We start from the raw sequence: 14,485 nt of genomic DNA, 5'->3' as shown, positions 1-14,485 counted from the left end.
AGGGCTGTGCCCGAACCAGTTCGGAGGCCATGCTGGAGGCCTCCGAACCGGTTCTGATCCGAGCCGGTCCGGCGGCTCGGCACAGAGGGGGGTTGTACCTTTAAGGGCGGGTGGTAGTACTTCTCCCCCCCCCCCCGCTGCTCTTCCCCCTCCGGCGCTGTAGTTTTTGTTAAAGTTTCTGGGGTGGCAGCATTCCTCCCTGTCGCCCCTGCCCCCGTCGTTAGCCTTCCAGAGTCTAAGCGCGTGCGCACCTGCCGCCGCCGCGCATGCGCTCCGTAGATGTGACATCTACGGAGTGCGCGCGTGGCGGCGGCAGGTGCGCACGTGCACCGGAACGGGCGCATGCATGTTACTGACTTAGACTCTGGAAGGCTAACGACGGGGGCAGGGGCGGCAGGGAGGAACGCTGCCACCCCAGAAACTTTAACAAAAACTACAGCGCCGGAGGGGGAAGAGGGGCGGGGGGGAGAAGTACTACCCCCCGCCCTTAAAGGTACAACCCGCCCGTGCCAAACCGGATCGGTTCGGAGCCAGGCACATCCCTAGTATAGAAATCAAATAAATAATAATAAATAATAATAGATGCAGGGGCCACTGAGCTATCGCCCTATCCCCTTTATCTCATAGTCGTCAAACCTCATCTCAAGTAATGTATCCAGTTCTGTACACAACACTTGAAAAAAGATGTAGATAAATTGCAATGGGTCGCAAGACAACCGGGATATGGAAGACAAACCATTTGAGGAGAGGCTGAAGGAAATGAGTACGTTTAGTCTGCAGAAGGTAAGATGGGGTAGGTGGGTCACGATAGCACCCTTCAAACGTGCGAAGGGCTGACACATAGAAGAGAGCAAGAGCGTGTTCTATACTCCCCAGAAGGTTGGACGAGCTCTATGAACTCATAGGAGTAGATTTTTCAGTTGAATATTAGGAGAAACTCCTTAATGGTTAAAAAAAGGCTCAACAATGGAATGGTTTACTTAAGCAGATGGTAGACTGGAGGCCTTCAAGCAGAAGCTAGACAGCCATCTGTTGGGGACATTCTAGCACTGGATTTCCTGCATCAATAAGTGAGTTGGACTAGATGGCTTAAAAAGCCCCCTCCAACTCTATAATTCTGACTTATTTCTGAGCAGAAATGCATAGGATTGTGTTCCATTACGTTTAGCATACTTTTGTGCACAACTGCCATTAGTATTACCATAAAATTATTAGTATTATTATTATTATTATTACATTTATATCCCGCTCTTCCTCCAAGGAGCCCAGAGCGAGCCCATACTTGAGTTTCTCTTTCACAACAACCCTGTGAAGTAGGTTAGGCTGAGAGAGAAGTGACTGGCCCAGAGTCACCCAGCTAGTTTCATGGCTGAATGGGGATTTGAACTTGGGCCTCCCCGGTCCTAGTCCAGCACTCTAACCACTACACCACGCTGGCTCCAAGTTCATCTCTATTATCTGTCCCAAGTGCAAATTTTTTTAGGGGTTCCTAAGAATTAAGTTGAAACAATTCTATCTGTAAAGCGTTACTGTCATTTTGTCTACCATCACCCTAACAGATTATTCAACAGTAATTTAAGTTAATTGCAATTATGGTTTATTTGCAGAAAGAATACTAGGACTTGTACTTCCAACAGTAATATTATCTAGGTGAGGGAAATAACTTGATGTGCAAACTAAAGAACAAAATGCTTGCTGCCAAGTACACAACTTCACACCTTCATATTTGTATTAAATAGGAATGGCTTTCAAATCCCAATTCCATATTTGAGTTGCCAAAAAAAGCCAGAATTCTTGCTTCATTCATAAGTTTCTATGGAACCAGGTAGAATACCTACCACTTTCTCACCACCCCTACCATTCCAAGCATGAAAACAATGATTAATCCAGACCAGCTAATCTTATACCTCCTCAGAAAAGGAGGGAAAATATCACAACTCCATCTTGATTAATGGAGTAACAGCTATCCTTAGAGACCATACCAGCAAAGATATTTTGTAACCTCCATTCCACCCAGAAGTATGGAGTCAAATGGAGGGAGTTCGCTTGCTGCAAATCTTTAGGAAATCCAGGGTTATAAACATAACAGGATTATTAAAGTTTGCTAAAGGGATGTCTTCAGTATGTGTTTATGATCAGTACAAGTATTTTGGATTTATACAGCCGTTTCCTGTATAATCTGTGAACAACCTCTGCATTGTAGCCACCAGCCAGTGATGAGCTGCTTCCATGCACCATTGCCACTTGCAAGATTCAGCTATTTGCATGCATCAGGAAACTTCAAAAGTGTGGCATCCTGTATGTGAATGCAGGTGCATCAGTACAGCCAGTTCACCAAGAGCTGGTGCCACCCAAACACAGGCTTTTCAAACTCTAGGCTAGTGGCTAACTACCACTCATCAGGTCTAAAGCTGAGGTTTGCTATATGGAACACCGTGATGATGAGAAGTTATGGAAAGGTCCCAACAAATTAAGAAAGATTAAATTTAGTGCTGGAAGTAGCCTCCTTGGAATTTTACAAGCAGCCAGAACTAGAAAGTGCTCGGAGACACAAACACACACACAGACCGCCCCTCAGGAAATGGGGGAAAGGACAAACTTCCACCGATTAGCAATCCATAAGGCATGGATGCCGGGGGAGGAGGATGCGTTGGGAAGAGGCTCCGCCGTCCTATCAGGAAGGAGGGCGGGCAAGCTGGGGTGGCGGTGGAACTAACAATCCTACGTGGAGGGAAGGGAAGGGTGCGGTTGAGCCGAGGGTCTCCATAACCTCTGGGCAGGGGAATGGTGGCCGCGGTGGGGGGGGGGGATACTCCTAAAACTAGGTCAGCCCCACACCGAGTCAGCTGGACTTCGGGAGGGGCGAGGAGCCGAAGCCCTGCTATATTCCCCACGTCCCGGAGAGGCGCACAGTGAGAGGAGGCGGCAGCGGCGAGCAGGTTCCCACGACGCGAGCCCCAGCAGCGTTACCTGCTTTGCCAGCCCTGGATGAGGTTGGTGTATTTGCTCAGGGTCCCCTCCAGCACCGGCTCCGTCCTCCTGCCGAGCGCCAGCCCGCCCCCTGGGCTGGCCGCTGCCGAACTCGGGCTGCTGCTGCTCCCGCCGCCTCCATCCGGCCTCCCGGCTGCCGCCGCCGCTGCTTGCCGGCCCGAGAGCCCTCGGCTCGCGGTGGAACAAGGAGAGGAGCCCGCCGACGTGGGGCGGCTGCTGCTCCGGCTGCTGCTGTTGCTTCCGCCGCTGGCAGCCGCTGCTAAGATTTCGCCGCTGCCCTGCGCCGTCGCCGCTGCCTTCTCCATGGAGCCCGCAGGGGAGGTCTCAGGCAGCTCCTCCGGCCTCGGCTGCACAGAGCCGCCGTTGCCGCAGCCACCGGCAAGCTAGGAGAGACCTGGCTCATCCGCGGGGAGATGGGGAGGAAGGAGGCCCACCGAGGGAGCCACGGCCGCCTTCCCCGCTCGCGCTCGCCCTGCTTCTGCTTCTACGGGCGGCTGCTGCTAAAGCCGGTGGGAGCGGAGGTGGCGCCAGCGCTGTGTGTCCGGCCGTGGAGAGATCCGCCCCGTGCCCGAGATTCCCTCAGGCCCGGCCTCTCACGCCCGCCGCGGCCGTGAATCTGTGCCTGGCCGCTCGCTTGCCCCAGCCGAGGAGGGACGGCAGGAGATCGCCACCCAGCTGCGTGATGATGATGGGAGGAGAAGCAGAGGCAACCCCGCTCGCGCCTGGCGCCTAGTTCAGCCACGCAGGGGAGGGGCTGTCCAGCACGCGGCCTGCCTCCCTGCGCCGGGCTCAGTGCGAAGCTATAGGGAGGGAGGCCACTGATCCGAATTAGGCACCCCAGCCTCCGCTTTGCCACATGAGTCTGTGGCATGTGTCGATTAGGCCTGAACTCAGCGGTACTTATTTTAGCAGTGAATGGCTTTAGGACTGTAGTCCTGTGTGTACACTTACTTTCAAGGGAGTCCTGTTGAACCCAATGGGACTTGCTTGCTTCTAAGTTAACATACATAGGATTAGGTTGCTAATAGGGGTGGTCAAAGGTATTGCAGCACAAATGCTGTCTTGCCTCATGACTCTGGTGGGGGCATGTCCCCTTTGAAATAGACCCTTACAAGCTTTGAAAGTGCTGTGGGAGGTGGCAGTAGCAGCCGGTGAGGGCTCCGGTGGAGGGGCAGCGAGAATAAGAGTAAATGAATTGGTACTTACCTCCACTCTCGCCGCACCTGAACGCTGCTTGGAGAAGCAGCATGCCACCCAGCACCCCCTGCAGCGGGGGATCGCCTCCACCACTCACCTGGCTTCAACAGAGCTGATCCCTTCTACAGACCTCTGAACTGGTTCAAAGGTCTGGCGGTTCGGCCGGTTAGAAGGTGGGGGTGATAACTTAAAGGACCGGGGAGGGTGCTCTTACCCCCCTGACAGGGGCATAGCTATAATTGAGCGAAAGGGTTCAAAGAACACGGGGCCCCAAATCCTAAGGGCCCTCCAGCTCCATCCCTCCCTATATTCTTCATTATCTCCCTCACTCTGGGGGGCCGCCAGAGAGAGGGATGAACAGGGGCCCCCTCTCTTCTAGCTATGCCCCTGCCCCCTGATACATTTCCCCGGCTGGTGCTGTGCTTTAAAACGGGCCCACAGAGTGGCAGCATATGCCCCGCTGCATGACAGACCAGAAGTACCCTGTGCGCAAGCACACGTTGCACCCACACACGCACCAGGAACTTCCAGGTACTTCCAGTCTGCCACACTCTGGTGCAGCAAGGAGGTATGCTGCCGCCCTGCGGGAATGTTTTAAAGCACAGCGCCAGCGGGGGAAACACGGCAGGGGGGTAAGAGCACCCTCCCATGTCCTTAAAGCTATCCCCACCACCACCTTTGAGCCAGCAGTTGCCAATTCCGTGCACATCCCTGGAAAAGACCACCCCTGTTTGCTAACATGTTTTGCAGCCTTAATAGAGCTGTTTAGATCAAAGGAGAATGGGATGATAATGAATCTGTATCGAATGACCTAGTATCTGCGCCTATCACAGCACAGCACACAGATGCACAAATAGAAATCATCTGAACTAGCTTAACCCATGCAGAGCATCTGCACGCTAGTACTTGATTGCTCCCCTCACCCCCAGCCACAGCCTTCTCACCTCAGAGTTCTCTCCATCCTCACCTGAGCCGCACTCTTGCTCTTCCTCCTCCATCCCATTGCTTCCATTCCCCTCACCCCTCTTGGTTGTTCCTCCATCACGTTGCTCCTTCCCTCTCACCCCTCTTGGCTGTGGATGCAGCGCCTCTGGCACCAACTGGCCAAGCCACAGCCCCCTAAGCCCAGAGCCCTCCTCACCTGAGCCCCACGCAGGAGTAGCAGCAGTAGTTGACTGGGCCCTTCCTCACTGCCACTGCTATGGCTGTTTGTTCCCCTCAGGACTGTCCCTCACCTGCCTGCCTACCTCCACCAATGGCCTCTGTAGCTCCAAGCAGCGGCAAAGGTTGACCGGGCCCTTCCTAGATGCCGCCACGACCACTCATTCCCCTCAGCTGACAGACCAAGGCCCATCCCTCACCGTTCCTGCTTTCTCTCTTCACCTCCCTTCTTCCCCCCCGCCTCCGCTTCTCTCTCCTCCTTCCTGAGTTAACAGAGCTTGTTCATCTTGTTTCCTCATCTAATTTGCAGAGTGGCAGCCTCCTTCTCCTGAAGAGGCTCTTTCCTCCCTCACAGCCCCTCTCTTTCCAGACCTCTGCCCACTATCCTCAGGGGTGCACCTAGGTAATTTGAAGCCCGGACCCAAAGGGCCAGGCTTCAGAGCGCGCGCACACACACACACACACACCGCTTGAGGGCTTAGGGAGCAAGTTAATATTTTTTTAAAAAAAAACTTTTAACCATCTGCCATTGTGCAGTGGAGATGGCCACTCAAGGGGAGACCAAGGTGGGGGAGGTGGCAGCAAGAGCAAGAGAGAGGAGAGCTGGTCTTGTGGTAGCAAGCATGACTTGTCCCCATAGCTAAGCAGGGTCTTCCCTGGTTGCATCTGAATGGGAGACTTGATGTGTGAGCATTGTAAGATATTCCCCTCAGGGGATGAAGCCGCTCTGGGAAGAGCAGAAGGTTCCAAGTTCCCTCCCTGGCTTCTCCAAGATAGGGCTGAGAGAGATTCCTGCCTGCAACCTTGGAGAAGCCGCTGCCAGCAGAGGCGTAACTATAGGGGGGGCAGGGGGGGCACGTGCCCCGGGCACCATCTTTTTTGGTCACATGGGGGGCACCGCCATGACAAAAAAATTTTTTTTAATTTTTTTTTTTAATTTTTTGTTAATACAAATGTTTCCTGCTCAGTGCAGCAGCGCTGCAGCAGTCAAGGGAGCGCGTCGGCACCCCCTCCCCCACGAGCGGTCCCTTCCGCGCCGCCCGCACCCCCCCCCCCATTGCTTTGCTGGAGCCTGGCGGCCAGTCAGTGGCCTGGCTTGGCGGCGGGCGCTTGTGAGGAAAAACCTAAGTATAATGTAGCATGTTGGGGGCGCGGGGGGCGCCATTTCAATGCTTGCCCCGGGCGCCGTTTTCCCTAGTTACGCCTCTGGGCCAGTCTGTGAAGACAATGAGTATATGGAGAAACTACCATATACTCAGTATATGGCAGTTTCCTATGTTCCTATGTTCCCAAGCCCGCCTGCCTCCCAAATGACATCTCTGGCCATTTTCAGCCTGTTTGGGGCCTCTGCACACACACGTGCATTTTATTGTGCACTGCCTTTGCCACCCCCACCTTGGTTTCCCCTCAAATGGCTGTCCCCCCACTGCACAGCAGTGGACTTCTTTAAAAATAAAAAGATTTAAGTTGTGTGGTGGGCAGTAGCGAGGTGAGCATGGGGCAGAGGTGGGGCTCTGGGGAGGCCCCCAGAACATTTGGAGCCCCCCCCAAGATAGGAGGCCACAGACCTAATCCCCAAGGTCCATAGCTAAATCTGTCTGTGACTGTCCTTCTGTACACACACACACTCTTCTCTCCTCTACAATCTTCCCATCAGTAACAGCTGCATTCCAAATGACTTTAACCATCATAGCCTCCTCTTCCCTATTTGCATATGGAATTCCCACTGCCCAATCACCATGGCGCTCCTGCTCTGTTACCTCTGATTGGTAAAGCACTGTGTGGGCGGGGCCTGCCATGCACTATTTGCCACAGACCACCTAATGGTGAGAGATGTAATGAACACAGAGAAAAATGTGGACAGTGAACATAATGTAAAACGATGCCGCAATCCAGTGTGTGCAATCCAAGTGTGAATGGCACGTGCAGAACCTTTGCCTCCCTGGCTCCTTCTGTCTTATAGGATTACATAGGAAGCTGCCTCATACTCAGTCATACTATCGGTCTGTCTAGCTGAGTATTCTTTACACGGACTGGCAGCAGCAGTTCTCCAGAGTTTCAGTCGTTTTCCCCCCTGCCTCATCTGAAGATGCCAGAGATTGAACCTGGGCCTCTGAGCCACAGGTCCTTCCCCATAGGGGACTCTCAGCATTCACCAGCAGAGGTGCTCTAACTCCCAGACCTTGGGGACCCAGTCTGTGGCCTCCAAGGTGGGGGGGGCTCCAAGGGAGCAGGGGGGGCCTCCTGCCACAATCTTGTGCCTGCCCCACCACTCCCCCACCACGCCGAACCACCAAAAGGTACCTTATTTTTAGCCGCCAATGTGCAGGGGGAGGCGTGGGGGTGAGCCGGGCAGGCCACCCCCACCCCATGGCAGCGGGCGGAGCAGCCACTGAGCCTGCCTGTCTGGCCCAGTGGTTCTTGAAAACTGTGAGGTGCTCTTTTCTGTGCCTTGCAGTTTTCAAGGACTGCTGGGCCAGACAGGCAAGCCCAGCAGCTGTTCCACCTGCTGCAGCGGCCACTGGGCGGGGGAGGCCTGCTCGGCTCACCCCCTCACCCCCCTGCTGTGCACATTGGCAGCTGAAAATAAGGTGACGTTTGGCGTGGCAGGCATGGGGTGGCAGCAGGAGGGGGCAGGGGGGGCCTCGCGGCGTGGGCAGCCCGGGCGCCAATTTTATCTAGGTGTGCCTCTGTTCACAAGAACCTAGATTACAACAAAGACCAACCAGCCTATCCTTTTGGCCTTGGTCCTAAAAGAGGTACACCTTACAGTGTGTAACATGCATTTATATGTGCTGATATATTCAGTAGGGCAGGTTACACAATCATAATTAGGGATGCGTACAGCTCCCAAATTAGGGTAGGAGGCTTCTCCTGTACAGACACCCGTTTGTCAATGGTCTCTCCTTTGCAACCAAGGTCAGAGGCGCTGTTCATGCTTGTGGGCTGAGCAGCAGCTGGGTTGGAGGGCTTTTCCTCCTACCTCATTCAGCAGCTGGGCACAGCTGCTAGGTAGGAGGGAGCCCTCTGACCCTGCGGCTACTGAGCACGTGAGCACAAACAGCACCTCTGACCTTGGTTGTAACTGAGAAATGATCAGCAAACGGGTGTGTGCACAGCTCCTGAATTAGGGTATTATTTATTACATTTATATACTGCCCCATCCAAAGGCTCTGGGCAGTGAGCCTTTGGATAGGGTAGGAGACTTCTTCTACCCTACTTATGATCCTGTGAACTGGCCTAGTATATGATTGCAGCATGGCATAGTGGTTAGCGTGTTGGACTAGGACCAGGAGGTCCTGAGTTCAAATCCCCATGCAGCCATGAATCTTACAGGGTGATTCTGGGCCAGTCATGTATCTCTCAGCCTAACCTACCTCACAGGGCTGTTGTGAGGGTGAACAACCATGCACACTGCTCTGGGTTCCTAGAGGACAAGGGGAATATAAATGTAAAAATGAAATTAATAAAGATATTGTGGCTAGTATGAGCCAGTGTGGTGTAGTGGTTAGAGTGCTGGACTAGGACCAGGGAGACCCAAGTTCAACTCCCCATTCAGCCATGATACTTGCTGGGTGACTCTGGGCCAGTCACTTCTCTCTCAGCCTAACCTACTTCACAGGGTTGTTGTGAGGAGAAACTTAAGTATGTAGGAAGAGCGGGATATTAAATGTAAAAAAGTAAAATAATTATATACAGTACATTGCTGTAATGCAAGGCTGCTCAACTTCGGCCCCCTGCAGCTGTTGGCCTACAACTCCCATAATCCCTGGCTATTGGCCACTGTGGCTGGGGTTTATGGGAGTTGTAGTCCAAAAACAGCTGGGAGGCCTAAGTTGAGCAGGCCTGCTGTAATGGATTCGCTGGCAGCCTGATCCTAAACATTACCGTCAGTGTTTCTGCTTGTAGTACCTTTTAACTGATGTTGTGTTGCACTTAAATACTTAAAGGGTATTCACGTGTGCAGCCTAGCCCAGGCTAGGGCAACCCAGCCTGGGTTAGGCTGCATGTGTGAAGTGCTGGGAGCAAGGTCGCTCCCGGCACTGCACCCACAACAAACCCCACTCTGAAACCTGGCATTTAGACAAGGTTAAGCAAACCTGTGGTTCACTTAACCTTGGACGTCAATCATCTGGACAATGGTCACCGGGTTAAGCAGCTTTCTCCCAGCCCGCCACCATTTCCGGCAGCCCCCTGTGCCTTTCCCTGAATGCATGCCTGAGGTGACCACCTCTCTCTGCCTCATGGAAGAGCCACCCCTGATTCCAAGCCAACCCTTGTGACTCCAGTATGATACATGTATCTTGTGAACCTACAGGCAGAGAAGCAATAATAGAGAGAGGGAGAGATATTTTAAACCTCTCTACAGCATTTGTGATGTACTACAGTCCCTGTAATAGATGCACATGAAATTTACAGTTACATGAAAGAAAATCAGTATAAAGGGCACAGACATGGGATGCCTGTGATCTGATTCAATCAATCTCTGGCTCCCCCAGTTAAAGGATGCAGGAAGAAGAGCCAGAAAGATAACCTTGATTTAGTGTTGTGCATGGACCTCAGAGGCACGGTCCGACGCCGGGGTGTGTGTGTTGCTTTAAGGGTGGGGGGTTGTACTTACCCCTCCTGCCGCTTTTCCCCCTCCGGCGCTCCAGTTTTAAGCCAAATCTTCAGGTTGGCAGCATTCCTCCCTGCTGCCCCTGCCCCCTTGTTGTTGTCCAAACCCAGAAGCAACACGGCACATGCACACGCTGCCAGCGTGCACACACGCGCCACTGATATGCACACACGCGCCGGAGGGGGAAAAGCGGCGGGGGGGGGTGTAAGTACAACCCCCCTCCTACACACCCTTAAAGCAACACGCACACACACCCGCCAGTGGTTCATTGAACCACCGGACAAGCGAACTGGTTCGCAGGCCTCCAACATGGCCTGTGAACCGGTACGTGCACATCCCTACCTTGATTCAGTCACAATGTTCTTGATGAAGGATAGTTCCATTATAAGACCTACAGCCTGATCCTCACCATTTTTTAAATTGTTATTAATTTACTTCCATGGGATTTGCTTCCAACTAAAAGTGCTTTTAGGGTCATTTTTAGTTGCCTTGGAAGCAGAAATACTTAAAGGTGGGATATAACTTTTAAAAAATATATCTGCAGCTTTATTGTGCCAGTGCATAAGTGCTTGAGATAGTAGCTTTTAATACTGAAATAAATGTAAGACTTTTAATGGGTAAAGAGGTTTCCAGCTCTTATCTTTAACCTCACAACAATTTTGTAAAGTAGATCAATATTATTTGTACTTTATAGGGAGAGAACGTGCCCAAGTCCACACAGTGGGATTCTATTACTGAAGTGGAAACTGAACCCAGCTCTTCTAGGCACCAAGTCTAGCAGCATCTACTAGACCAGAGGGGTTCCAAACCTTGGACCCCCAGATGTCGTTGGACTACATTTCATGACCCCTAGCCACAGTGACTTTGGAATGGCTGTACAAGACAAAATAGCTGTTTGCAACTGTAACTGCATACCATGAAAATATGAGGTTACTCAGCTGTATGCTGGTGAAAACATTTAAAATCAGGACATGAACCTGTCAGTGCATGGGCGTGAATAGCATAGCCCTGGTCTCATCCTTTATTTTCCAAGATCAACTGCACCCATTTGTGGTTTAAGGACATGTTAACTCAGTTACTCAGCTTTCGTGATTCATGTTTATTTTTAGAATCTTCTCACTTCTTAAAGCGCATAGCTGGCATACGAATATTGGAAGCTTCCCAAAATGTAAGCTAACACAATGTGAAAGTTATTCCATCATTAGCCTTTTTTTAAAGGGACAAAAAACCATGATCATGGAGCAAGAAAATAAATTAGCACGGTTGCTTGAATTGTGTATGAGTTATTGTCAAACTGAAGACACAGAAACTGGTGCCAAAAATGTGGGCCTGTGTTCAAAAACACAGCCATCCATGTCTAATAAGTATGAGATTCAAAGGTAATGACGCACATGCGTCAGGTAAATTTCTATTGTGATCTCTGGGGGAAAGTTCATTCGGTTCGTTGCAACTTAGAAGAAAAGTGAGTGCCACAGATGTGGCATTTGTTCTTTCTTCCTGTTCAGATGATCCAGAAGATTTTTCCTTCAACACACAAGAAGCATAAAAATTATTCAGCTATTATTCAAAGTACATTTTCATGGAACAAGTTCTGCTTAAATCGAGACACTACTTCCAAATGTATATGCACAGGATTTAATGGGTTTCTAGAAAATCCCATCCTAATCCCCACTGCAGCTGTTGCTGAACTGACAGTATTCTCTACAAGTCAAAGGAGGCAAAAGTTCTTCCTTCCTTACAGAACTATTCTGATCCTTTTCTTTACTACATCTTGCTGCTAACATAAATATATGCTAGCACCAGGTGGAAAAGGCTTCTTCCATACCCATTTGGATGCAGATCAGGGGTCCTTTTTTGCCTTCATCCCATCCAAAAAAGATCTTGCTTAGAGCTCCTCTATTCAATCACAACAGGAAATCATTTAGCAAAGCAAAGATGTCTCATTACTAATATAAACCACAGCCCATCCCAAGTGACACCATTAGATAACTACACTCACTGTTTTGGATTGCAGACCACACCCTGGATGAAAAAATGCATGAAACTCCCTTTTCCACCTTCAAAGTCTGCTTTACTAAATGTCAGAAAAAGGCAGAACGGAACAGCCTAAAGCAGCAAAGGATCCTGTAAGAATTGGTGTGACATTATATTTCCTTGTTTCCTAGTACACAAGATGTACTGTAGATTCTGCATTAGGTTAAACCCAGGGTTCCCAACCCTTTCCCCCAAGTGTACTCCTTCTGTTGCAGCTCAGGTACCCCAGAGAGAGAGAGAGAACACAAATTTAAATGTTACAGTTGAGAAAGCCTACTCCAGTTACTGGCCTGCATCCAGTCTAAGTTACTTATGAGAGTTCCCATTGAAATTTCAGTAAAACAGCTTATGAGTACCTTAATCTGGATGTTAGCTAGCAGTGACTATTTTACCATTTTATAACAGTAACATTTAAATGTGTGTGTGTGTGTACAGACCTTAAAACACAAATTTAAGTGTTACTGTTAGGAAGACAGAGGCTCCTACTGGCTAACATCCACACAAAGTTACTCATAAGCAGCCTTAATGAGATTAATGGGACAAGTTTAATTGTCCCATAAATTTCAATGGGAGTAATCAGTGCTAATTTTATGAAATCTGTCCATCAGGCTTATAGCAGGCTCAGAGAATCAGGCTCAGGCTGAGAGAATCAGGAGCAGAAGAGGAGGGTCTGCACCCTCCTCCCTCCCCTTCTGCAGTAGACAGCTGAGGACAGTGGCAAACCTAGGAAATTTTGGTGCCCTGACCTGAAGGGCTTCGGAGCACCCACCACTATGAACACCCTACCACCACCATGAGGCCCCCCACTTAAAAAAAAATTAAAACCAAACTTCCATCCTGGGGTGCCTTTGTCCTGGGGGACCTCTGTCCTTGGGAGCCATGCCGCTCCTTTCCATTTTTGCCATTGCCATGTGCATAGCCAAGGGATGGGGGCTGAGCCGAGCAGGCCTTGGCCTCCGCCGTGGTGGCGGCAGCAGTGGTACAGCGGCTGGTGGGCCAGTCTGCCTAGGCCTAGCCTGCCTGTAGGTAGGGATGTGCATGAACCAGTCCAGAGGCCATTCTAGAGTCCTTTGAACCAGTTTGAAGGCAGCACCAGCTCGAAGGTTCGATGCTGAGGGTGGTTCTTTAAGGGCGGGGGAGGGTGCACTTACCCCTCCCACCGCTTTTCCGCTACTGGCACTGCACTTTTAGGGCAATCCATGGGGCAGCAGCGTACCTCCCTGCCATCCCTCCCCCCATTCTTGGCCGGAAGTGGCGTCTGCTCGTGAGCCCATCACACATGCGCGATGTGCGCAGCAGGTGCACGCATGTGCATGATGGGCACACACGCAGGTGCTACTTCCGGCCAAGAACAAGGGAAAGGGTGGCAGGGACGTACACTGCCACCTCATGGATTGCCCTGGCAGCAGAAAAGCGGTGGGAGGGGTACGTGCACCCTCCTCCGCCCTAAATAACCACCCCCCGGCGTCGAACCGCACCTCCAAGGTTCCATGTACACCACTACCTTGATACTCCCACTGCGCAGGTGCACTCAAGGCCCAGAAGGGTGGGCCTACCAGCTGCTGCGCCATGGGAGAGGCCAAGGACTCACCATGGGAGAGGCCGACTACCGCTCAGCTCATCCCCACCACCCCTGGCTGTGCACATGGTGGCAGCAAAAATGGAAAGGAATGGCACAGCGAGCACAGGGCAGCAGTGGGGTGGGCGCAGAGTGGCAGCAGGAGGTCACCCAGGACATTAGGAGCCCCTCCAGGACTCAGGAGGCCACAGACCAGAGCCCCAAGGTTCAGGGGTAAGAGCGCCTCTGGCTGAGGACACATTAGCTATGTGTCTTCAAGCTGGCCACCCTCAGATGGGGAACACAAAGCACTGCTGCAACATAGAAATGCATGAGGGTTCTGAGAATCCTCAGTAGAATCGATCCAGGGGTACTAATACCCCCTGTTAGGAACCCCTGGGTTAAACAAATGCTTGTAATTCATTCACTATAAACATATGAGTTGGCAATAGATTTATTAGCATGGAATTTTTTGAACTGTGGGGAGCCAGCATGGTGTAGTGGTTAGAGTGCTGGACTAGGACCGGGGAGACCCGAGTTCAAATCCCCATTCAACCATGATACTTGCTGGGTGACTTTGGGCCAGTCACTTCTCTCTCAGCCTAACCTACTTCACAGGGTTGTTGTGAGGAGAAACTCAAGTATGTAGTACACCGCTCTGGGCTCCTTGGAGGAAAAGCGGGATATAAATGTAATAATAATAATTATTATTATTATTATATAATAATAATAATTAATAATAATTTCTTGCTTATGTTACTTCTAAACTAGTTGTTCTAGTAAAAACTAATCAGCCTACTTTCCTTTCACTATCTCTTCAGCTGGACTAAATTTGATGCAAATCGAGGTCCACAAGTTAGCTCTCTTGCGCCTCAAATGTCCATGTGTCTGCCATCTTGGATCAGGGTGGATGTCATCATTACAAA

The 14,485-nt window shown here is 51.0% G+C and overlaps 1 protein-coding gene and 1 long non-coding RNA gene across 2 annotated transcripts in view; one reads left to right on the top strand and one right to left on the bottom strand.

The window, feature by feature from the left end:
- OSBPL10 (oxysterol binding protein like 10) overlaps nt 1–3,733 on the bottom strand; it is a 121,261-nt gene extending 117,528 nt beyond the window's left edge. The window contains exon 1 of the mRNA XM_053260203.1: nt 2,971–3,733. Within this exon, the coding sequence (XP_053116178.1) occupies nt 2,971–3,296 (326 nt within the window). The 5' untranslated portion in view covers nt 3,297–3,733. The remainder of the gene's footprint in view (nt 1–2,970) is intronic.
- On the top strand, nt 2,742–11,239 carry LOC128329297 (uncharacterized). The gene is made up of 2 exons (XR_008309609.1): nt 2,742–2,993; nt 10,662–11,239. It is a non-coding gene; the product is annotated as an uncharacterized LOC128329297 (long non-coding RNA).
- The last annotated feature ends 3,246 nt before the right edge of the window (nt 11,240–14,485 follow it).

The sequence above is a fragment of the Hemicordylus capensis genome, chromosome 6 (assembly GCF_027244095.1).
Source record: "Hemicordylus capensis ecotype Gifberg chromosome 6, rHemCap1.1.pri, whole genome shotgun sequence".
Classification (NCBI taxonomy): Eukaryota; Metazoa; Chordata; class Lepidosauria; order Squamata; family Cordylidae; genus Hemicordylus; species Hemicordylus capensis.
Note: the sequence above shows the minus strand (reverse complement) of the source record. Positions and strands in the feature narration are given on the sequence as shown.